This window comes from Triturus cristatus, chromosome 1_2, assembly GCF_964204655.1.
Source record: "Triturus cristatus chromosome 1_2, aTriCri1.1, whole genome shotgun sequence".
NCBI lineage: Eukaryota > Metazoa > Chordata > Amphibia > Caudata > Salamandridae > Triturus > Triturus cristatus.
Genome location: NC_140580.1, coordinates 642658624 through 642685079, shown reverse-complemented (window position 1 = coordinate 642685079; position 26456 = coordinate 642658624). Strand labels below are relative to the sequence as shown.

The 26456-nt window shown below is 49.2% G+C and overlaps 1 protein-coding gene across 1 annotated transcript in view; it reads right to left on the bottom strand.

Moving 5' to 3' along the window:
- Positions 1-3708: 3708 nt before the first annotated feature.
- LOC146867772 (uncharacterized) overlaps positions 3709-26456 on the bottom strand; it is a 54984-nt gene continuing 32236 nt past the window's right edge. Inside the window, exons 3-4 of the mRNA XM_085615075.1 lie at positions 13989-14045; positions 3709-4009 (exon numbers count right to left, since the gene is read on the bottom strand). Of these exons, the coding sequence (XP_085471201.1) occupies positions 3878-4009; positions 13989-14045 (189 nt within the window). The 3' untranslated portion in view covers positions 3709-3877. The remainder of the gene's footprint in view (positions 4010-13988; positions 14046-26456) is intronic.

Sequence of the window (26456 nt, the reverse complement as noted above, 5' to 3'; positions counted from 1 at the left end):
GTCCGCAGAAGTATACATCAGGCTCTAAGTAGCCAAATTCCCCTTTCCATTTTGGAACATGCTGTATTGTTTATCTGTGATAAACACCGCACCATAGGAAAATTAAAACAAAATTAGACCAGGATGAGTGCTTCACCACGCCTGACATACAACAACCAAGCAGGGATTTTTCAGCCTTTGATCTATGGAAGGGAAGAAGGAGAAATGGACACTCCTCTATGAACTGATCACTGTAGATGATGTTCCATGATAACCAGATTCCACTTTGCATTCTGATGCTTGTAGTTTTATTTTTTGCATGACTGCATGTACCAGAATGCAAACAAAGACAAGACTGGGTGAGTTACAAATGCCTAGCATGGGTAATTTAGAAGGACAGAAGATATTCTGTATTGAGGAAAGGTGCTAAGTGGAGGGATGGGATGATTCTTTGCATGGTAATCTTTTTACAGAGTACAGGAAGAACTACCACGCAGAGAGGTGAGATTCTGGAAACTCTGAGACCGCACGAACAGGAGGGAGAAATAAAACAAAAATGGGTGTTTTCAATCAGTCAATCTATCAAGTGTTTGTATAGAGCGGCAAATCAGCTGTGAGGGTCTCAAAGCACTGGAGTTGCAAAGTGTTTCATGGTGATTTGCTCATTCAAACAGCCAGTTTCCTGAACGGAAGGATCCATGAGGTGGTCCCGAGGAGCAGGGAAGGTCATTCCAAACTTTGGCCACCAGGTCTGAGAAGGAGCATCCTCCGCTGTTACCTTGTGGCTCTGGGGGTGCCTGTGAGGAAGAGGGAAGTGGATAGTAGGTGTCTGTTTAGTTGGTGGAAAGTCATGCAATTGTTGATGTATGCTGGTCCTTCGTGCGTGGTGCAGGACTCTGAATGCGTCTATCAACATCTTGAACTGGCATCTCTTCTGGATCGGGTTTTGGATATGTAAGGACCAACACATAACTCCATATTCACAGATAGCAAAAGAAAGAAGCAAGCACATGTAGGAAATATGGAAATTCCCTTAAATGTCCTGCTTCTTGAGCCCTCATTATTAGTCGCATCTTTATTCCGATAGGGCCACTAATAACAGTTACCCGTCCAATCTGAATTACATACTGAGTCGGAACACAGTGCTATAGTCCACTGGTGGCATTTAATTTACAGCTAATATAGGCCCTGGGCATATGGTATAGCACTTTATAATGACATTTCAAGTAAACTAAATATGTCAATCGTGTATACACCATGTACATTTTTAATAAAAATAAGAAAGCTAAGTTGAATTTATCCTTAAGGTGGCGTAGATTTGCTTCTCCTTAGATAGATGATAATAAATATTAAAGGGGTTCACAATATGAGTGATTGGTATCAGACACACCCGAAGATAATGTGATGTTTTCACCTAAGGTAGGCGATAAATTGATGGATTTCGCAATTTTAATATGGATGGGCCTCACCAATTTGCTGGGGATATTCATACTCTTCATATTTTTGCAACACTATGTTTTTGAATGAATGGGATTTACTCAAAAACACCGGTGGACAGGTTATAATAGAGCATTTACTGCTAATAACATGTTCCAAGAAATGTTTAAAAACAGCCCTGATATTGAGAGTGGCTTGGTCACTTATTTAGTACAGTTGACACTAGTACCTGACCCGTACACTGACTGTAGCATTTTTTACAGGGCCAGTGCCTGAATGGTACGCCTACATGGCAGACAAACATTTATACTGGACAATGGAGTTGCTCAAGGACACATTGTATGTAGGAAAAGAAGGGTGTGCCGTGGGCATTAAACTAGGCCCACAAAAAGAGAGATTATTTTAGTGCCAGCTTCAGAACAACGCATGTCTATAGCGGAAGAAATAGGTTTTATTAAAAAAATGTGGCCCTCATTGTCAATTGCCTTCAGAACTGACAAAGAACTAAGGATATCACATTTCCATTAAGCCTTTTGTATGTGTTGAAAGATGATCAATTATGGTGTTAGACTGCAGTTTGATAAACATGAAGGGAATATGGCTTTACAGATGACAAAAAACCAAGGTTCTAGAACTAGTGAACTGAGAAGTTTGGGGAAAACAAAAAAATACCCTCCCCATAAACTGATATTTGAAAAAAGACTGGTTTGGTGAAAACATGCTGTCCTGATAAAGTGATTACCTTATGAAATTGTGATTCCCCTAGAGCCAATTGTGCCTGAGGCCAATACTATACTATCATCTATACCTGTAGTGGCAGGGTATTTTTCTCTATTCAGTGGTTTTTAGCATTAAAGTCTATCCATGGAGTGAGGACCTTTTTGCCATTGTAATAAAAGATACCCCGTACACCTCCGTCACTGAGAGTCCCAAGGTCAATGCGCAGGCACTAAAGAAAGACTTGGACCACCTATGCCTGGAAGTGGGAACATCATCTTGCTGTATGCTGATAACCTCCTTGTGGGATTTCCATCACTTGAGGCCTGGGAAAAAAAGACACTAGCTCTGCTGATCTACCTCCAGGAGAGAGGACACAAAGCTTCATTGTCAAAATTCCAACACTGCCAAAAAGAGGTGACATACCTGGGTTATGTGAAATCCCAAGGTACTGTCACCTGACAGAATAAAATTGATTCAGGGCATGCTGCCCCTGTCCACCAAGAAAGGAATAATGTCCTTCCTGGAGATGATGAACTATTGCTGTGAGTGGTCACCTGAATGCAGATGATGCCGTCTTGAGACACTGTTCACTAAAAGATACACCAAACAACATTCTATGGACTAATGAACTTGCAAACTGTTTCAAGAATTTGAAAAAGACAATGTGTACAGCGCCAGCATGGGGAGTGCCTGACTACAAACTGCCCTTCAATCTCTATGTTTCGGAGCAAAATGGCATTACAAATGATGGGGTGTTGCAAATGGTGTGCTGACACAGCTAAAAAAACACCTGTAGGATACTACTATGTGATTTTGCCTTCAGCAGTGACTGGGTGTCGGAAGCTGTGATGTTAGAGAGGACGGCTCCCATTGTGTTGGACTATACTTTTATTGTCTAGCCTTTGGTACAGTTGTCATCTGGAGCGACACAACATTTTTGAAAGCTAATCGGAAGAAAGCACAATGGTCTGCAACACCAGATGAAGAGAAAGCGTAGATTGATGCTGGATGTGAGCCGATTGATGAGGGGATTGTGAGTCTATTGGAATGAGATGACGGCGGTCCCAAGCAGTGTATTCCTTTTCCTTACACGGCTTGAGCATGGACCCTCTGATATTGCAGAAGGGGAATCAATGCACAGATGCATGTTGCTTCCCTGTGAATAATTTGAAATACTGTTAGTGTTGGGGTGAGTTTTTAAAATAGGTGGAGGAGTTTCCAACAAGTAAGACTGATGCACAATGGTTGTACAATGCTTCATGAAAGCCATCTCTCCTAGGTTTGGGGTCCACCAGGGCATAAATAGTATTAAAGGCGGGTGACTTTCTGGCTGCAGTTATGCAAAAGATGGCGTGTTTGGGAATAAAGTGAAAACTGCATGTCCCATACCACCCACCAAAATTCAGGCCAGGGGGAGGGGATGAACTCCAAAATAAAAAAATAGATTATTAAAGACAACTGACACAACACTTCTTTTTTCCCCATTTAAATCACTTACTTAACTAACAGAAAGATGAGATAGAGCAGGATAATCTATCGAGTCTATGTTTTAAAGAGACCACAGTGCAACAGTTGATTTGAGTAAGTTTAATACATTAGAAACAGCAGCAGCAAAATCATTTTTTGCAACGGGGAGTTGCTCAGCAATGGATAATGAGGGGTGTAGAAGGCTTGAGTAAGATGTTTTCTCCTTCAGGAAAACAACAGCATGAATTGGTTTCAGTTATCAACTTTTTCATTTTCAGGCACCTGGAATGGCACGTGCCTGTGGTTGTGCATACCCAGTGTGGAGAGTCTCACTTCTTACACCCATCATCACCGTGAGTGCATTTCCCATGGTCGTGATGCTGAGGAGGGCAAGGATGGCATGGATCTACAGATAAGGGAAGAGAAAGAAAACATTAGTCTGCAGGTGCTTATGTATTATATACAGATTTACACAGAGGTATGCATATTCAAAATACTCTGAGAATAGAATCACCCAATCGGATTCAGTCCTAGGGTTGACTTGTCCACTCGTCAGGTAGAAACACACCTCTTCCTAGCAACATGGCGATGTTTAGTTGGTGATCCTGAAGTCTGTGCAAATTGTGCTGGTGTAATATCATGTACATCACTAAGTTTGTGTTGTGCAAAATGTGGAAAATGTGTGGAATTTCAAATCATGTGTAGTTTCATGTGACTTTTTGTGTGCTGGATTGAGACTGGTTCTCCAAAAGTCACTTTCCACAGAACGTGTCTCCTTCTGTTATCTGGCATGACTTATCTATGCGAGGTATGCGTTTGTATGTGTTGGCTGAGATTAGTTATGTGAGATACCAGTGAAATATATTTAGTGTAATACGCATAATTTGGCAAAAATTAAGTGTGTTTCACAAAATGTGTTTTTGCATCTTTCTAACAACCCTAGGGGCATATGTATCAACCGATTTTGTATTCGCAAACGTTGCGAATCGCAAAAAAACAGTGTTTGCGAATACAAAATCGCAAAAGGAGATGTATGAGGCATTTCAGCCTCGCAATCTTAAGGAATCGCTAAATTTGCGATTTCTTAAGTTTGCGTAAGCATTTAAGAAATCGCAAATTGCGATTTCTTAACTGCAATGCAACACGCACCCAAGTTGTGCGATTTCTCCTTAAGAAATCACAAATTACCACCAACTTCAAGTTGGTGGTAAATTGCGATTTCTTTGAAATATGCACTTTTTTGCATATTTCAAAGTGCCATGTGGTGCACATACATGCCCTTAGGGCATGTTTGTGCGCCATATGTGCACAGATGCTGATTTCAGGGGTGCTTCAGGGTGTCATCATGACACCCTTGCACCTTTGTAATTATTCTCAATTTGCGATTAGCAAATAGCGAATCGCAAATTGAGAAGGACTTCCCATTCATTGCTATGGGCCTCCTGGCCCTTAGGAATGAATGGGAACGTATTCCTTAATTGCGATTTCGCAATTTGCTAATCGCAATTAAGGAATTTTAAGAAATTGCAAAAGTATTGCAATTTTTTAAATACATCCCGTTTTGCAATTCTCAAATAGCGATTCTCAAAAAATCGCTATTTGAGAATCGCAAATGGAGATGTTGATACATATGCCCCCTAGTCCTTCCTGGCCATGTTAAAAGTCTTGTTTGTCCTAACATTAAAAGTAGGCACACTTTTAATTAAAAGAAGACTGGCATTCAAGCAAACGCATGTCTTGTGGACTCTACTACTTCAGAGGTTTATATAGGAGACTTTTGAGAGCTTACATAGAGAACAAAGTACACTTCAAGTTTAGCGGCATTTTGAATAATATTGTGTGGCTGTCTGAGGATATGAAATCTCCCCCAGTACTGGATATGCTTCTGCTACATTTTAGAATGAATACAATTGAACAGGTTTTAAAAGAGACAAAGTAAAAGTAATATACAATGATGAATTCTAGGTATAAACACACGAGTGGGAAGTGTGATTAAGTATCTCTCCCAAATAGCTCATCATAACATCTATCGTATATATGTAGATCCGGAAAGTGTTATGCACTCTTAGCATGCTTGCCTGTGGCAATAAGCCATGACTCACAAGTGGAGAAGCTTTAAGTGGGCCATGGGCCCTTCCCTCCCTCAAAAATTTTAATAAATAACATATTACACTGGACATTTGCTTGTTGAGTTTATTTAATGGTGTGTTTTATGTGGAGTTGTATTAAAAAAGGCATTTACCAAAATCAGGATGCAAATAATTTTTTCTGTGAAATGTGGTTTAGAGGCCTTGTGACTATTAGAAGACACTTAAGAGGCCTTGTGACTCTTAGAAGAGTTGTTTCTAAGAGTAGCTGTAACCCGCACCCTGTGAGGAACTAAACTTTGTTTTTCTCTAGCCAATTTTGCTGTAATGCCCTTTTAAATTGCAGACCTTAAGAATGAAATATCACACTATCTCCATTGCACAGCAGTTTTTACAATGAGGCATGTAAAATAAAACAACAACAAACTCTCACTAAAATAAACAAATGCTAATCCTGCACTGAATGAATAGTTTTTGCGAGCCTATATATTAAGGGCATCGTTTAGAGCAGGAGTTTCCAACCTTTTCTGTAAAAAGAGCTACCCATATTTAATTAGTATCATCCAGAGCTGCTAATATTATTAGTGTTGTAATCAGGACCACATCAGACAAGATTACATAAGTGAGCACTCCAGGCAAGATTATCCACAGTGTTCACCTCAGTACACTAGACTGCGGCGCAAGTAGTAATGTAAAATTGCTTTATCGATTTGGAATTCTGTACATGGTTAATACATTATAGTCATAGCTGCACTCTAACAAGGTAAAAATTCTCCCCAAAGTCACATAATTTATCACTTCAATATCAGCTTTAAATATAACATAACATGTTTATTTGTGAAGCACGCAATTCATTTTAAAAGATATCTTGATACTGAAATAACTTGTTTATTGGTACCCAACTCAATGGTTGGAATGGAAATTCAATTGAAAAGTCAACCAATTTTCTACAAAAAGCAGCTTATGAAGTCTGAAAACACACAAATTTGTTTCTTGACTAAACACTTTTTAAGGTAGGTATATATATCAACTCAACCGAACAGAAGCTTCTAATTTAGTAGACTGGGCTGCACACAGGAGAGCTACTTACAGGTGGCTGAAGAGCTACTAGTAGTTCACCAGCAACTCGTTGGAGAAGCCTGAGAGGTTGGCATTATCAAGGCATCAGACAAACATTGGCAGATGCCTCATATATCAACTTCTCGGATTTCCATGTCTTGCATACAGATAGGGAACTACCGCAAGAGTAGCTTAACGCAACTCTCAGCATCGCAGCCTATCGCGTGAACATTACGCCGTGCCAACCAAGTATTCACAACGCGCCAGTAGCATGCGATAGTCACCAGATAACGCGTCAAATGTCAGCGTTAAAATCAACACCACGCCGCCAAAATGCGAAACGCGAACGCAAAACATCATGCGATGAGGCCAATCGCGGTACAAAAAGTAGCTAAAACCAGCCACAGGCGTGCAAATCCCACACGTCTGGCGGAAAAATGCACCATAAAAACCTCAGAAACAACACACCAGAAACAAGCCAAAGCACGTAGCAAAATGGATGCACCCTGACCGAGCGCAGATGCAAACGCGAACCCCACAACCCCCACAGACCACCAGCAAGGAAAAATGGGGACGGGGACGGCAGAGGAGAAGGGGGTGAGGAAGACGGGGTGCAGTCCTCAGCAAAACCAGATCAGCGTCACGGAGATGACAGAACACTACCATCAACTGACCCACAAGTGGATCACCTGGAATGCAGTTGGAGTGCCGAGGAGGCCAATTGAGGAGACCAAGAGGCGCTGGCATGATGTGACAAACTAAACCAGGCACAAACCCGCTGCCAACAGGAACTGCAACGGCGACAAGAGGTGGCAGTCCTGTGCCACAGGAGGAGCTGGAGGAAACCGAGACCACAGTCATCAGTGTGGAGACGGTGCAAGGAGTAGGGAGTACGGACACAGCTCGAGAGGACCTGACACAACATCAACAGGGTGAGTAATGACCAGGGACTGGGGGGACGGAGGGAGATGGGCACAATGGCACACATGCACAACGAGGTGTAGCACACTGCACGCCCACAATTACCCAGGATCATGTCCCTGATCCCCTTGGCACACATAGCAAGAACAGCACACCCACATTGACAACAACGTGGCAAAGCCGACACTCCAGAGGACACAACTGGATCCGCACATGCACAGAAACATGCCTACTACATCTGACAGAGCAGGAAACTGTGAAATGCAAATGTATGCGTGCGACCTCACATCCGTCATGTAGTCCAAATGTACCCTGTCCCGCATCAGTATTCAGCACCTCCCAAACAATCACAATGCACATTGTCATACAGTCTGCATGTAAACCAGAACAATGCGCCAACATACATGTCAACACAATGTCAACATGCATCTCCCCTTCACATTGCAGAGGGGCACACAATACCTCCAGCAGAGCACAGAAGGCAACACATCTGTGATGCCGGAGAGGACCACCACACCTTAGACACCGACGCCCTAAACAGCCCATGGACATCCCACGCAACCCACCACCAGGACCCGGGCAGCAAAGCTACTTAGAGGAGAACACAGAGCCTGCAACAGATCACACAGCAGGAAGCACCCGCAAGCACAGCTGGCTCACAACACCACACATGGCACCCCAATGCCATGTGTCAGCACGCCAAAAGGAGGAGGCGGAACGGGTGTGGGTGGGGTCTGAACCCATGGAAGGCGAACTAGATCACATACGTTGGTGTCTATTACCCTTCAGGGACCACCTACACCCCACCAAGGAGACCCACACTGCCACACTGCCATAGAGACACATGCAGATGCACATTTACAGTAAAGAACCACGCCCAGGGGCACGCAAATAGCAGTCACACACCCACGTTGGCTCTGCGTACGATGGCCCAGGCCACTCCTCTTGCGAATTGAGTGGGTGATGACAAAGCTACATGTCCAAGCTCTAACCCGCTGCCTGCGGTGACATGTCTGCATCCGCTGTACACAGCACAATGTAATGTCGTAGGGCCCAGGGCCCTCATGCATACAACAAGACCACAGGGACACACACAGATATTATGTTGAACTGGCTACGGGCACGTGCGCCTGGCCCCTTTATTGGCAGGGCCACATGTACAGTGACGCCTGTGCTGGATGTGTGTGGGGTGAGTGTAAGACAGCTTGGTGCTGGCAACCACTTGAACAGTGGACACCAGTTTAACGGAAACTGAAAACACCTGCATAACAGTGTCAACTGCTGAGCAATATGGAGGGAGCCGGAGAAAGTTCTGAGGACACCCAACATGCAAACAGAAGTGTCCGTGAGTTGCAGTGCACAGAGGTTAGGGCACTACAGCTGAGCGCGCCCATGTGAAGAAAAAGTCTCGGATTGTGTACCTTTGAGATATTCCTGATGCAGATGCAGTGGTGTGTGTTAGACCTGCATCATCTTGCTCATCAACGTCCCAGGTCTCCCACACTGCTTCAGGTGTCATTGCTGCGCAAACTCTCCACAGCACAAAACTCAATCAGTAACGGACGATGGCTTGCGGTGCACTGAGTCAGTGGCACCTGGAGTGCCGAGCAGGGTATCAGTCTGATGATGGCATCCACGACAGGTGTGAGCAACTCCGTAAGTTTGTCAGGACCACCGTTTTGACTCTGGCAGATGGCGGTTGGAGGTGATCCTGGTGGTGGTGGCGTGTGCCTCCTGCGGTGATGCTACGTCCGGGCCGGTCAGGTCTCGATTTGATGTGTGAGCCCTGGTGAACCGCAGTTGAGGCCGGAAGCAGCGGACAGCGCAGGGCCACAGACACATGGCGTTGATGACCCTAAGGCCATTGCCTCAGAGGCCATCCAATATCTCAGAAGAAGGGGTCCCGGACCTGACCAGCACAGAGTTAGTGGCCCCGGATGCACAGCGGCCGGCACAGGCACCCTGCCATGGGACGGTGACTTGCAGTGCACTGAGGTAGGTCCACGCGCAGTGAGCGGGTCCTTATCGATATCGAAGGTGAATGTGGCAGAGGATTGCGGGGGACAGAGGAAGGTGTCCTCCAGGGCATGATGCGGAAGGTCTGATGATATCCGGAAGCAGCAAATGGTGGAGTGGAAAGTGACAGCTTCGTTTTCACCACCAATTCGGTATCAGCTACATGAGGATGAAAACTAGCCCCTAGTCCATAGACTCAGACGCCACCAATGTACGACCAGAGAGTGTTCATGAATGTAGGGGAACAGACTTAGTGGCACCGGTGCTGAGAGGGGATGCAGTCTGCGATGATGCCAGTACACTGATATGATCTCCGCCATCACTAAATCAAGACTAAGTGACCTACTGGACCGCAGTGGAGGCCGGAGGCAGGGGTCAGCAGTGGCCCACACCCACCTGTCATTGGCTCGCGATGCACAGAGTTAGCGACACCAGGGCAGTTGTCGGTAGTGTTCGATCACCTCCGTAACGATGATCCTATTCCTCCGGACTGCAACACGTCATCCTCTTACACCTCTCCTTGCATGCGATGATATGTATTCTGCATGTTCAATTCCAATTATGTGACCTACTCGTGCGCAGCGTAGGACGAGGATAGTAGTCCGTGTAGGCCCACAGACATGTGTGGTTGTAATGCTATGCACAGACTTGGTGGCACCAAATCGAAGGGAGTATAGTGACATGAACCCTGCCTTAAATAATGTTCACTGCCATGGTGTAATCAAGCATCAGTTCCAAATGTGTGACCTACTTGACCGTGGTGTAGGCCGGAGGCAGAAGTAGAGTACGTCAACGAGAAAGGACTAAAGCGGGCCTGTGTCATAGAGGCGGTGATGGTCTGAGGAGGCTGCCAAGGTCACGGGCCTCGGGCTTGGAGCTTGCGCAGGCACGTGGTGGGCCCTCCTTGACACACGGCAGTGTCGGAAGGTGATCAGTGTGGCCTGGCTGTGCAGGGGCGGGCCTGACGGGTTTGGGTCCAGTGGGCTGGGGTACGGCAGGTGCACAGGATCGCAGGCAACTCCGCTCACGAGGTCAGCGTCGGCCTCTTGGCATGGTGAGAGGCGCTGCCCTGGCAGAGACATTGGGCTTTCCGGAAGAGGACCACACCCAGGGCTATGCGCTTTTAATTCACACCCCTACTGGTGTATGCTGGGCCATCCCACTCCACTCACGCTTACGGGGGGGGGCGTAACAGGCAACATTTCGGCAAACTCCCCCACTGGCTGGGGTGACATGGTTGCGTCCACTGTCCACTACACTCCATACACCAGAGGTGTATGTCGCCATGGATATGGGTGTGTTCTGCATACTGCGGTCTGTCCAGCACATCTCCGCCACTCTTGGCATTGTGTACTTTCCCAATCATGGTTCTCCTGCCTCCTTCACACATGCCTGGTTGCCACCTCTCCCCACATTCGGCTAGTGTGTGGCTGAGGTGCCATGCCGTTGATGGCTCATGTTCACAGCTTGCCCAGGTTACCATTGTGAGTTGTTCTTTCGTGTCTTGGGGGTGGGCATGTTGTTTTGCATGTTGGTTTTGATTTTGTGACGTGTGCATTGCCAGAGTTGTGAGTTGAGGTGAGTGGGGTGTTCATTTGGAACTTGCCAATTTCCCTTGGTGCCATCCTGGGAACGCTGGTTGCTGATGGACTGTCGGAGGATGAAGGAATCATACACACTGGCTGGGCATTTGGAGGTGACATTGGTGGAGGTTCCACGGTGTTCGGATGTTGCCTGCACATTGAAGTGAGACGTGTGCTTTCTGTTGCGGTGATTGTGTGCTGTGTCACCAGGGGGCACAGGTAGGACATGTGTACTGTGGATTGCCACAACACGTGCGTGCATCCAGCTATGGTGTATGGTCCTTGCTTGGTCTCCAGCGGATCATGCGCATTGTGTTGTACGTATAGGGACTGGGGTACCAGGCTGATGGTGATGTCCAGAACAGGTGTGAGGGACTTGGATGTGGCTGGCTGTGAGACTACTCAGACTCTGGCCGGTGTTGGTTGGGGGGGAACCAGGGGCCAACAAGTGCAGCACAGCCAGCAGCTTTGTGTGGGGTGGGATGTTGGTTGCCCGCTGTGTTGGTGCAGTCTGCCTGTTGGGCGATGTTGGTCAGGATGCATACGATGGTTGTCCTGTAGTGGGCAAAGACATTGTCAGGTGTTGGGTCTGTGAGGCTGGTGCGTTTTCTGGGAGTCCACTGTCTTTGTCTGCGCTGCCTCTGTGGTGGTCCGCGGGGGGGTTCAGGGTGGGTGTTGGGGTCCTGGGGTGGTGGCGGTGGGTGTTGTGGCCCTCTTGGGTGTCCGGGCCGCATGACCAGTGGCTCCATGGCATCTGTTGCCCTTCCAATGTGGCTGTGGGCTGGGCTCCCTTTGGTGGTGCAGGCTGTCGTCTGACTTTGCACCAGGTCTGAGCAGGTGTTAGTTTCCGGGTGCTAATGCGCCTTATTGCCTGTTTTGTGTTCTTATCATCGATTTGGCTGGTCGTTGAGAATGTTGAGGTGTGGTGTTGTCGCGGCTTTTCGCACGGGAACGCCTACTCTGCATCTCATTAGCGATAGTTGCGGGGGTCATCTGTGGCGATTTTTTTTGCGGGTGCTATCTTAGGTATACTGGTGCTATGGGCTGTTAACACCAACTTGTGATTGTGGCGTTACGTTTATCGTAACTTTGGCTGTGATAAAGTGCCGTTAACTCAGTGAAAGATCCTTGTGAATATGCCCCTTAGTTTCCGATGAAAGAGTTCAGCTGGCTCTGCCTTTGGAAACTCACTGGCAGCTTATGTGCATTTGAAGACAAGCTAATAAAGGCAGGCCTTCTAACACTGATTCTTAAGCTTGACATTATCCAAGACCTTCTGATTTTATTTAAATGATATGTATAATATCCTTCATTTTAGGGGCTTTCAGCCAGCAGTCTTAAACCACTGGGCTTTTAGTGGGCCACTTTCATTTTATTTCAGTCCAATACAGCATAAATTGGGATAGCCCACTTCAGATATTGGCTAACTTCATCACAGTGAGTGATGGCATTCTGCCCTTTCGAAAGGAGTACAACCACACACAAAGTAGATTCCTTCAGAGCAAGGGGCTTCTATGACACTGTGTGCTTTTTGAGACCTAAAAATTATATTTGCTTTTAGTCAATTTTCTGGGCTTGGCAAGGGCTTGGCAGCTTCACCATATTAAAGCAAGCACTGCCTAATCCAAAAGGCTTGCAGCTGATGCCAGACCTCTTAGCTTTGCCAATGCTTGTTCATCTTTTTGCATGCCACGCAAAAAATGCTGACCAAGTTGTCATGAAAGGGCATGGCCAGCACTACATTTACACTGAACGTTTTCCGCCCATGTTGGGGAGAACTATGGGCAGCCCTTCTCCTAGGAAGGAGGATGATCAGGGCAAGCTTTGGCAGGAAGCCTTCTTGTGCCTATTTCTCTGGATTTGCTAATGTAACAACTGATTTGATTTGATTTGATTTAAATTATTTCTAGAGCGCACGTATACCAGCGGTTTCTTGGCGCTAACTCTAACCGGATCCGGGGCTAATAGGCAGGGAGGGTTGATGGAGGATTATTCAAAAGACTTCGTGAAAAAATAAGTCTTGAGGTGTCTACGGAATTGTGAGTAAAGAGTAATGGTACGAAGTTCAAGGGGAAGGGAGTTCCAAAGGGTCGGGGCAAGGGTGGCAAATTTAGAACCTCCCCACTTCTTTCTCCGGAAGCGGGGGACGGTGAGGAGGGATTGGGAGGACGAGCGTAGTTCCCTGGTGGGAACGTATGGAGTAATCTCAGAAGAGATAAAGGCCGGAGCCAGGCCAAGTCGGGCCAAGAAGGTGATGGTGGCGAGTTTGAATTGGACTCTGGCTCGCACGGGGAGCCAGTGTAGAGATTTCAGAAGAGGGGTAGAGTGGTGAGATTTAGGATCTTTGAGAAGACCTGAACTCTGAGCAGCTCTAGAGCTGAAGGTTGGGCTCTCCTCAGCTGGTTTGAGATTCATCTCCATGGGAGGGAAAATGTATCCAGGCTTCAAAATCTGTGATTCTCACTTGCCTAAATGAGACTTGAATTTCCTAGGAGCATATAGCCTTTTTCTTGACAACACCAAATTCTCTAAAGTCATTGGTTGAATCAGCCACTTTGAAAATTGTTCTTACACATAAACACAGTAGGTTGGGCTACTGGTTGGGATACACATTGTAGTATAAAAAGGATATAGTGAGGAAAAAACATTACATGCAGATTGCTGTACGGTGTCATTATTACATGTTGTACTTGGGTTACTATTTCTTCACACTCCATACCTGGTTTGTCACACTTGTGGCCGTGATCATGGCAGTGGTCGTGCCCCTGTTTGCATGCTGAAAAACAAGATCAAAACTTTGAAATGCATCACTTGCTACATTATCCATTTCTTAGTCACATTGCAATATCAGCTTTACAATCTTGAATAATAATGCATTGTTTGCCTTATTAAAAACGAATGTAATTGTGAGATGAGATAGCTCACCCTAAGCTGACCCACTATAAATAGAGGGGCAGATTTACAAGCCCTGTGCGTCATTTTTGCGCCGCAGTTGCGTCACTTTTTGTGACGCAGCAGCAGCATAAACAAGGGGCCAATTTACAACGTGACGCATCTAGGGAGATGTGTCACGCTGTCAAGCCCTGTGTCAGGTATAATGTATGCAGGGTGGGCGTTCCAATGCCAAAAAGCCTCATAGAAGTGACGCAGTGAAATTTACAAGATTTCACTGCGCAACTTCTAGGACGCCACTGCGTCAAATTCTTACGCCTGCTTGAAGCAGGCGTAAGGAGTGACGCAGCACAAGGAGGATAGGCATCCCCCTGCATTGCTGGAGTTGCGTCGTGCTAGCGACACGACTCCAGCAATGCGCGACTTTTGCGTCAACAGATGCGTCAGAATTTCTGACGCATCTGTCAATCCTTGCGCCATGGTGCACCGTATTGTAAATACGGCGCCTCCATAGTGGCGCAAGAGTTTCTCAAAGTGGCGCAGGGAAAGTGACGCATCTTCACAGATGCGTCACTTTCTTGTAAATCTGCCCCAAAATCTGTAGTGCCAGCAATACGGAGACTGTAAAGAATGGTGTCTTCTCTGTAAACACAGGCAGGAGACCACAACACAGAAAAATTATCGAAACAACTTATCTGATTCGATAGAAGAGGTTTTATAGAAATGAAGGAAAAATGCATCCTTTAAACAGGATTCTGATAGTAATGGGCAGGGAAGAAGATTTTTTGGGTTTCACCGTGTCCTTTTCGCATGGTAACTTTCTTGGAATATCAAAATGAGCTTGTGCAAACAAAATGAAATCGAGGGACCTCATGATGAGGATAAAAATAAGACTTGCTGTAGAGTAGTGATCTTCCACATATATGAAGCACTCGGACAGACCATTTTTATTTTAGATAAATATGATGTGACAGATAAATACAGTTATAAACATATATATTTTTGGTATTTGTGACCTGGCTAACATTTGTAATAGGGTAAGAATAAGGGTAAGCATAGGCAGAGAATTAGGGTTAGAAATTGCTTTATCGTTAGAAATACAGGGGCATATTATCAAGGACGGCGTTAAAATTATCTGGGCTTCTATTGGAATTCTATGCGGCATATTCTTAAGCCCATTATCGTCGCTTTAGCGGCAGTTTCCTGCCGCTAAAGCGGCGATAATTTTAATGCCATCCTTGATAATATGCCCCACAGGTAGTTCAGGATGAGAAATACTGGCAAAATGTGACAGGAAGTGTACCAGAGGAAGAAATGTGTTCTGCTAGGGTGGATTTCACAGAAATTGAAAAGTTTCATGATATTTTCTGAGCTTTACACCCACCCCACATTTGTGGCACTTAATTTGTGAAAATGTGCCTGGCCCAAGGTATTTTTCATGAGGCCACTACACCTTGCACTGTCTGCCAGTGCTGCCACATCTTAGTACAATCACACTCCTAAAAATATGACAACTTGAACTAGTTCAATTCACCCAAAACTGTAAGAATGGCATTGACGTGCAGGCGTTCTTGATTTTTTAGGATCAGTCAGTCAAAGACTTTACTTAGTCAATCGCTCATAAAAGCACAAAAAAAACCACAATAACAACAGTGTCAAAAAAGCATCTTATCATAGTAAAACTATAATACATCAAACACAAAATTTCTGTACTCCCCCATTACAAGACGCAGAGAATACAAATTCATGGTCAAAAAATAAAGAAAATTCATTAAAAACATCATAAAAGGAGCTAATGCCAAGTATTCTTCAATATTAAAATACTAACATCACTCAAATTAGACAGCATATTTTCTGTTCACTTTCAGAGCTTGCGTGCTAAATTTCAGAATTGAATAACACATGGCCGGAGATTCAAGACGCTGAAAGAAAAATAAGCCAACCTGATGATTATTGAAAGATCTCCCACTTAATATGGGGCGGAGAAATCGTGACCTAAAAACAGAATATAGAGAGCAAAACAGCATAAAATGCATGGTACACTAATGGGATCTCCCATCACAAGGACAGCATGATAACCTTGGAAACCAGGTACCAGGCCACGAAAGTCCACTAGAAAGTGGATCTTATTCTTTCGGAGCCAAGTGAGATAAAACCTGAACTCTGAATCCTTTACCCATGCCAGGTAGGGCTCCAACCATTCTGTTGGTAACAATGGAACATATGATTGATCCATGATTGACCCATAACAGAGGTAAGCATATCTTCTAGCCAAGCCTCCTCCTTGTGCGCCATAAACTTCTCCTTTACTTGGTCTTTCAAAAGAGGGGGAGACCTTGCAGGGTCCATGAACTAATCGGTCAATCCTATCTCACACAGGATATTTTTAATAGGTGAGCCAGGGAATCGCTAGCATATTATTCTGAAACAGGCAATCCTTAACTATGCTTCAAGTGAAGCCTAATTCTTCAGCAGGCCAGATTATTGTCCATAATTGGATGGGGGGCGAGACCTGCCCTGTCTTCCAAGACCCCTACCTAGAGTTCATTATGAGTAATAAAACTCAGGGTAGGTGTTGGAATCCCTAGTAATCTATTCAAAAATGTGTTCTATACTCTCTGCAAGGCCTTAGTTGCAGTATACCCCCAGACTCCGGCGTCCATATATGCTCATGCTGAGAGCTTTACTTTTGTATAACATGACTATTTCTACAAAAGGTGTATGTCCTAGCTTTCTGGTGAAACTAGAAGTTGTAGCACAAGAAGCCTCCATTCCGTTTCTTGTTGAACAAGTGTCCTAAATAAATAAAATCTTTAGTTTTTTAAATTTCTGTCCCCCCCCATTAAAAAATGTCTTTGAGCAGGTATTCTTTGGACCATATGTCATTACATATGATTTCTTGCGATTCACCTTGAGCTCCAGCTCTTGCATGAATCGGCTAAAACCATTTAAAAGTAATTGTAGGCCACTTGCGGGTGGTGCGATTAAAACCTCGTCATCAGCATACAATAAAACAGGGACTAAACGTGAGCCTATTTTTGGGACTTCACAAGTACATGTAGTTAAAAAGTGTGAGACCGGCCTCGTGGCGTGGGCCCTCCCGACCAGCAAGCCACCCCGCAACCGCACCTGCTCCCCGATGTCACAGACTTCCGGCCACCATGGCCCAACATCCCGATGGCCGGCCGGGCCCCAGCAACACCCAAGACCCCACCACGCATGCCCGGCCGAGGGAGAGAGAAACCCCCACGCCAGACCAGGAGGCGCCGTCCCTGTCACACCTCTGGTCTCCTCACCAAGGAAGGTTTCGATCGGCCACCAGGCCCCCGGTGAGCGGTCACCTCGCCTGCTGGGCGTCTGGAGTCCCTCCCAGACCCACCTGAACAGATCAAAGGGCCGAGCGACAGGAAATCCCGACACACCGCCCCTAGGCACCAAGACCCCTCTCAGCGAGGACTCCGGACTTCAAAGAGGAGGGGGAGTATAACAAGGGGTGCTGAAGGGACGGGAGGCGGAGAAGACCTGGACCACGAGAGCCTGCTGACCTGGTCGCGGCTCGATCGCTCCCCGAACCGAAGAACGCTACCCAAACTCTGAACCCCCTGAGCCCTGCTGACGCTGTCGCGGCTCCCCGAACTCTGAACCATCTGAGCCCTGCTGACGCTGTCGCGGCTCCCCGAACTCTGAACCATCTGAGCCCTGCTGACGCTGTCGCGGCTCCCCGAACTCTGAACCATCTGAGCCCTGCTGACGCTGTCGCGGCTCCCCGACTCCGAAACCACCTGTGCCTGCTGAGTGACTCGCGGCACTCTCCTCTAGGAGAATCGGCAGAGATTGCCGAGAGAAACAACATTCCCCAGCTCGAGGATTGAGAGCTGTGCGAAGGATACTCCACAGAGACACTGAACTCAAAGACTGTCCCGCTACCCCCATACCCCCATCACGAAATCGCCGTCGCTTGTGGCACTGATTCAATACCTGCATTTCGGATCATAAAGATCCCTTAAAACTAACGATAAAGTATACTGTCTTACGAAGAACTACTGTGTGGTGTCCCTCTGTCCGAGAGTGCAAGTTCAGCGTGTGCGATCCTAGGTACGAGACCCTCCCAGGAAGGGCCTCCCTACCCTTGCTCGGCCTAACTCTGGGAGAGGTGGGTCAACAGGTGGTCAGGAACGTATTCCGAAGCCCCCCGGAGAACGCCTTTCCAACATTTGGTGGCAGACGACGGGATCCGAGCCGACACCTAGAGATCGTGCAGTAAACGTCTGACGCACTACCGAAAAGAGATGGAAGGAGAAACCTCCCTAGGTGCCGCAGGTACCAACACAAGCCCGACATTCCGAGAGGACCAGTTGGAATATTATACGCATCGAGAATTAAAAGAATTCTGCAAAGACCTTGGAATTGCTACCACCGGATTAAGCACGAAAGAGGATTTCCAGGGAGCATTGAAGACCTGGGTCGAGGCAGGAGCTTCCCGGGCCCAAACAGAAGGAGAGCCGCAAAACGAACCACGAAGCATCCCGGGGAGGAGCAGCGCCCCAGAGGGGGGCCTATCCCCGGAGGAGCTAGCGGACCGAGAAAGGGGCCGCAACCACGAACTAGAGGTAGCGAAACTGAAAATCGAGGGAGAGCTAAAACTGGCCGAGAAAAAGTTGGCAGTAGAACAATTACGCCTACAAGGAGAACTCGACGAAAAGAAACGTCCAACTAGAACATGAACGCAGCCTGAAAGAGATCGAGCTCAAGGCTAAAAGTGAGGAGTCCAGACCCTCGGGAAATCAGCCACCCTCCTCCACCGTGGAACCAAAGGTCCACATCCCCAAGGATGTGGTGCAAGAATATTACAAGAACGACGACATCCAGCAATGGTTCAAGGCCTACGAGGTGGCCATGACCTCCCACCGAGTTCCACAGAAAGACTGGGGGGCTGGTTTGTGGGGCCGGTTCCTGAGCGAGGGGAGAGATACCCTGCTGGACCTGCCCTCCACGATGCTGAACTCCTACAGTCACATGAAAGAGGCCCTAGTAGCCAGATATGGGCTCAGCCCCAAAATGTACCGGCAACGGTTTCGAGACTGCAAAAAGATACCCGGTACCACCTGGGTGGAGTACGTGAACTTTTACAGCCGGGCCTTGGACAGGTGGATCAAGGGCAGCAAGGTCTCCACCTTTGAGGAGCTGTTCGACCTAATCGCGTGGGAACACTTGTCCGCCAATTGCTTTGTGGAGTTACGCCAGCACCTCCTGGACAGCAAGCTCACTGACCCTCGAAAACTGGCCGTCGAAGCTGACCGATGGGTGAACACCCGGGCCTCCCGGGGTCACGTGGGAGACTACGGTCACCACAATCAGGGACCAAGGCCGACCGAGAGAATTCCCGGGGGGCTCCCAGCACAGTCCCCCCAGAGGCCAACCTCCGCACTTTCCAGCCCCACCTCCAGCCAGCACCGGGCCACCGGGGAGGTCGGGACCCCGAGTCAAGATCACCTGTTTCTGCTGCCAACAGACCGGACACTATGCCAGTGACCCCCAGTGTCCCATGTACCAACGACCCGCAACGACATTCCCTCCGGCTCGACAAATGGCCTCCGTAGCCCTAGGAGAAGAGATGGAAGACTCCGAAGAGTGGGAACCAGCCGCCATGGCCCTGGTCTCCCTAGGGGACCGAGAGATGGTCCCCGGAACACCCCTACCCGCCAACACGAAGAAGTACCGACAGCAGGTGACGGTCAACGGTCACCGCGTCGACGGCCTCCGCGACACCGGGGCGAGTGTCACAGCGGTCCACTGCCACCTGGTCTCCGAAGACCAGATCCTGCCCGACGCCTTTTGTCCAGTCATATCTTCGGACAATTCCGAGAGCCTATGCCGGATGGCCCTGGTACCCTTCGAATGGGGGGGAGTCACCGGTAAATTGAGGGTGGCAGTCCGAACCTCCCAACCCGTAGACTGCCTCCTGGGCAACGACCTTGAGAGTTCCCCGTGGGGACAAGTGGAACGAAGAGCCCATCTCGAGATGATGGGCCTACCCAAATGGGTATGCGCCACCACGCGCTCTATGACTATCCGATTGCCTTCCTCCGAGGGAGTTGAGGCCACACCGCTGAACACCGTCGCCGTCCCCGAGGTCCGGGACGCACTACCCGAGTCCGACAACCCTCTTCCGGAAGAAGAAACCATTCCCGATGACGGGTCAGTGCATCCAGATCCTGAACCACTGACCGAGCTCGGGGACCTGCCCGAGATGGCCCAGTGGCACTGCGAGGGAGGTCCCTCCCGAGAAGAATTCTGCCAGGAACAAGCCACCTGCCCTTCCCTCATTGGACCCCGGCAACAGGCCGAAGCCCAAGCAGCAGGCGACCAGTCCGGAACCCACTGGATATACTGGGAAAACGGCCTCCTGTACAGCGAACAGAAGTCGGCCGAGCTGGGATCAGCCCGAGTACTGGTGGTACCCCTGCGCTTCCGAAGTCTTTTCCTGGCCTGGCCCATGATGTACCCCTGGCAGGACACTTAGGCCAAGACAAGACCTACCAGCGACTAGTTACCCACTTCTATTGACCCAAGATGCGAGCGAATGTGGAGGCCCACTGCAAGTCATGCCTCACGTGCCAGGCCAGCGGAAAGAGTGGGGGGAAGCGCAAGGCTCCGCTACAACCCTTCCCTGTTGTTAGTACCCCTTTTGAGCGGGTGGGGATCGACATCGTGGGACCCCTGGATCCCAAGACCGCCCAGGGCCACTGATTCATCCTCGTCCTGGTGGACCATGCCACCCGCTACCCCGAGGCCATTCCCCTCCGCACCGTGACGGCCCCCATGGTAGGCTGGGCCTTGATGGGGATCTTCTCCTGCGTGGGGTTCCCTCGCGAAGTCGTGAGTGATCGTGGCACGAACTTTATCTCCAAATACATGAGGTCCCTATGGCAGCAGTGCGGGGTATCATACAAGTTCACCACCCCCAAGGGAATGGCCTAGTCGAGCAATTTAACAGGACCCTGAAAGGGATGATCATGGGCCTCGAAGAACCCCTACGCCGGAGATGGGACGTCCTCCTCCCTTGCCTACTGTTCGCCTACCGAGAGGTTCCCCAAAAATCTCTGGGGTTCAGCCCGTTCGAATTACTGTACGGACACCCCGTCCGGGGACCCCTGAGCCTGGTCAAGGAGGGCTGGGAAACGACTCTCTGGGGGACCCCTCCTGATGTGTTCCGCTATACCCTGGCGCTCCGCAACCAGACCCGGAAATTCAGAGAACTCGCAGAGGCAAAACTCGAGGCTAGCCAGGAAGAGATGAAGTGCTGGTATGACCAGAATGCCACGCTGGTCGAGTTTCAGCGGGCCAACAGGTCTGGGTCATGGCCCCAGTGAAACCCTGCGCCCTCCAAGACAAATGGACTGGTCCCTTCAAGGTGGTCGAGCGGAAGAGCCAAGTTACCTATCTAGTTGATGTGCAGTCCCCACGGAACCCCCTCCGGGTCCTCCACATGAACCTCCTCAAACCCCACTTTGTGAGGACCGAGTTGAGTTTGCTCCTGGCCACCGACGATGGGACTGAAGAAGACACAGAGCCCCTTCCAGACCTCCTGTGCGCTAAAGAAACAGATGGCTCCGTAGAGAAGGTGAGACTGTCAACCACCCTCACCCCCCAACAGTCCGACGACTGTCGCCGGCTACTAAGACAATTCACGGACCTCTTCTCCCTAAACCCTAGGGTCACCGACTGGTGTGTCCATGACGTAGACACCGGCGACAGCCCGCCAGTGAGACACCGAGCCTACCGGGTCCCTGATCGGGTCCGAACCTGCATCCAGACCGAAGTAACCAAGATGTTGGCCCTCGGGGTGATTGAACCCTCTGACAGCCCCTGGGCCAGCCCGGTAGTCCTGGTCCCGAAAGCAGCCGCCCCTGGTGTCGCCCCCGAGCTGAGATTCTGTGTGGACTACCGGGGACTCAATGCGGTCACCCGAGCGGACGCTCACCCTATCCCCCGCGCAGACGAGCTCATCGACCGCCTCGGGCCGCTCGCTACCTCAGCACCTTCGACCTAACCTGCGGATACTGGCAGATTGCGCTCACTGAGGGAGCCAAGGAGCGCTCCGCCTTCTCCACCCCGGACGGGCACTACCGCTTTAGGGTGATGCCGCTTGGAATGAAAAATGCCCCGGCCACCTTCCAGCGACTGGTGAACAGGGTCCTGTCCGGACTAGAGGGGTTCAGCGCTGCAACCCTCGACGATATAGCAGTATTCAGCTCCCAATGGACCGAGCACCTCCAGCACCTCCGACAAGTACTGCTGGCCCTGCACCAGGCCGGCCTAACCATCAAAGCCAGCAAATGTCAAATTGGACAAGGCTCCGTGATCTATCTGGGGCACCAGGTGGGAAGCGGGCAGGTCGCCCCCCTCCAGCCGAAGAGCGACGCCATCCTGTCCTGGGAACCCCCAACGACCCAAACGGAAGTCCGGGCCTTCCTGGGCCTCACCGGTTACTACCGGAGGTTTATTAAGAACTATGGCAGCATCGCAGGCCCCCTCACAGAGCTAACCTCCAAAAAGCACCCGAAGAAAATACAATGGACTCCCCCATGCCAAAAAGCGTTCGACGCCTTGAAAGCCGCTATATGTACTGCTCCGGTACTCAAAGCCCCCGACTACTCTCAGGAGTTTGTGGTCCAGACGGACGCCTCGGAGCACGGCATCGGGGCCGTCCTCTCACAGTTCAACGACAAAGGCATAGATCAGCCCATAGCCTTCATCAGCGAAGGTTGCTACCTCGAGAACAGCGGTGGAGCACCATTGAAAGAGAGGCCTTCGCAGTAGTCTGGGCCCTCAAAAAGCTACGGCCCTACTTGTTCGGAACCCACTTCCGAGTGCAAACGGATCATCGACCCTTGCGGTGGCTGATGCAAATGAGAGGAGAAAACCCCAAGCTGCTACGATGGTCAATCTCCCTCCAGGGGATGGACTTCACTGTGGAGCATCGCCCCGGGACTGACCACGCCAACACGGACGGCCTGTCCCGATTCTTCCGCTTCAGCGAGGAGAACCCCCAAGTGGATGGGTAGTTCTCCCCGCCTTTCAGCTGGGGGGGGGCACGTGTGAGACCATCCTCCTGGCGTGGGCCCTCCCGACCAGAAAGCCACTCCGCAACCGCACCTGATCCCCGATGTCACAGACTTCTGGCCACCATGGCCCAACATCCCGATGGCCGGCCGGGCCCCAGCAACACCCAAGACCCCACCATGCATGCCCGGCCGAGGGAGAGAGAAACCCCCACACCAGACCAGGAGGCACCGTCCCTGTCACACCTCTGGTCTCCTCACCAAGGAAGGTTTCGATCGGCCACCAGTCCCCCGGTGAGCGGGCGCCTCGCCTGCTGGGCGTCTGGAGTCCCTTCCAGACCCACCTGAACAGATCAAAGGGCCGAGCGACAGGAAATCCCGACACACCGCCCCTAGGCACCAAGACCCCTCTCAGCGAGGACTCCGGACTTCAAAGAGGAGGGGGAGTATAACAAGGGGTGCTGAAGGGACGGGAGGCGGAGAAGACCTGGACCACGAGAGCCTGCTGACCTGGTCGCGGCTCGATCGCTCCCCGAACCGAAGAACGCTACCCGAACTCTGAACCCACTGAGCCCTGCTGACGCTGTCGCGGCTCCCCGAACTGTGAACCATCTGAGCCCTGCTGACGCTGTTGCGGCTCCCCGAACTCTGAACCATCTGAGCCCTGCTGACGCTGTCGCGGCTCCCCGAACTCTGAACCATCTGAGCCCTGCTGACGCAGTCGCGGCTCCCCGACTCCGAAACCACCTGTGCCTGCTGAGTGACTCGCGGCACTCTCCTCCAGGAGAATCGGCAGAGATTGCCGAGAGAAACAACATCCCCCAGCTCGAGGATTGAGAGCTGTGCGAAGGATACTCCGCAGAGACACTGAACTCAAAGACTGTCCCGCTACCCCCATACCCCCATCACGAAATCACCGCCGCTTGTGGCACTGATTCAATACCTGCATTTCGGATCATAAAGATCCCTTAAAACTAACGATAAAGTATACTGTCTTACGAAGAACTACTGTGTGGTGTCCCTCTGTCCGAGAGTGCAAGCTCAGCGTATGCGATCCTAGGTACGAGACCCTCCCAGGAAGGGCCTCCCCGCCCTTGCTCGGCCTAACTCTGGGAAAGGTGGGTCACGGGTGGTCAGGAACGTATTCCGAAGCCCCCCGGAGAACGCCTTTCCAACAAAAAGGTTTTTAATAATAATAATAATCCATAATTTGTAAAGTGCGAACAATCACCCGTAAGGGTCTTTAGGCGCTGGGGGCCGTCGGAAAGATTAAACAAGCTATTGCCCCGAGTCACATGGTGCTGGGCTAATCTGGCGCCGGGGATCTTACCGAGATCCCCAGATTCCAGAGTCAGTCGCCCTGGCCGCGGCACCACACCTCTTCTTAAAGCATTTAAATAAGATAAAAAAACAAAAGGGGCTAAAATGTGACCTTGCTTGATACCTCGCTTAAACTAGATAGGGGGGAACACTCTCCCTGTTGGTAATATCAAACCCTCATGTGGGTATGTTGGTGTAAACAATTTAAAATGTGCAATAATGCGGGATCAACCCCTGCACGACCCAAAATGTCCTATAGGATGTCCCTGTCCACTAAGTCAAAGGCACAGGAGAGGTTGATATACACAATGTGAGGGGCTCCTCTCAAGGCCTTGACAAATTTTACAGAGGTTTAACGTAAGGTTCAAGGCTTGCTCCGTTTTTCCTAAACCTGGTCAAAACCCATATTGTACTTCAGTAAAGAAGAATTTGTCCACCGCCCCCTCTTCTAGTTATGCCAAGATTACCCTGCAAAATCTTTTACCTGGGGTATCCAGCAGCGAGATCGGCCTATCATTGTGGGGGGCTTGGGGATCACTTTGTCTGTTTTTAGGTCTCGCCTGATCCAGCGCATGCCCTGGTCTGGCCGAGACATTTAGTGCACGGGTTTTGAAAGTGCTGCCACACGGCTTAGCGCTTGCGTTCACGCGCGCAGCCGGCAGCTTTCACTTTTTCCAAGCTTTGGCCACGCACGCACACAACTCCCGCTTCTCCCCCTCCCCACCACATATGGCGTCTCGCGCACGCGGCCAATGCTTGTTTCCTTAGTGACAAAGTCCATCAACAATTGGTTGTTTCTCACAAGGAAACCCCGACAGATCAAAGGGTTTCACTTAAAGGTGGTTGCAAAATTAGTCTATGAGGCGAAACACCTGCTATAATTATATTGCAGGTGTCTGCTAGCAGCCTCTTTAATAGAACTTACTGACCGCCCAACGAACCGTGACTTTCATATGAGGGCATATCGTCCAGCTGGCGTTACACTGGCCGGTACCAGTACGCAGCTGTGCTATCGCCAGCAGACATCCACAGCACCTGCGAAAGAGCTCAGCTGCTGGCCGACCTCCTAAGTGGCAGCCATAGTGTCCTCTAGTCAAAGTCTCCTCCATCTAATCAACGTCAAAATATCTTGTAATAAAGTAAACCGGAAGTGAGGTGGGAGCAAACAAGATTTATTCTCTCCATTACGGAGGTTGGCACTCGTGTGAGGCACCGACGCTCAGCTTAGAATCCTACAGTCCCAAACATTTGGAGTCAATGAGAGGTGGATGCAACCATTTTAAGCACAAATATGGGGGGACAACAAGGAAATAATAATAATTTACAATACATTACAACAATAAAGTTATGCATGAATATAGCAGGCGTGTTTTTTTTCTGTGTTCTTTTCTCTTTCCCCACCAGTCATCCATGGTTTTGAAGGCTAAACCATTCTGCTTTTGGCTTCAACAGTGTCACCTAATGAGTAATCATTGAAAGGTCTGCATGTTGAAAAAGATGAAGATGCTCTCACATTGAAGTGATCCAGATGTGCTTACAATATGTCCCAAACATAAACAGGAAGTCGACGGTTTAGCTCTCCTTTGCATTCCATGGATGCTTTAAAGTGACAGTAACCCCTGCAATGCCACAGCAGCCTTCAGAAGACCCTCTAGTTTATGAGAGCCTGCTTTTACTTTTAAGAGTCAAAGCAGAGCCAATGGGGCTGCCTGAACTTCAAAGCACGAGCTGTGTCTTCTGGGCACACTTTTAGTTGAACCAATGGGCCTAATTACCAGACAGCACTAACTAGAACACAAATGTTATTGCTAGGAACACAGCAGCACACGTGCCTGTCAATTAACACACAGAATGCGCTTGTGTTTGTATTTAGAGCCAGAACTCAATCGACAAAGAACAGACTGCTATTT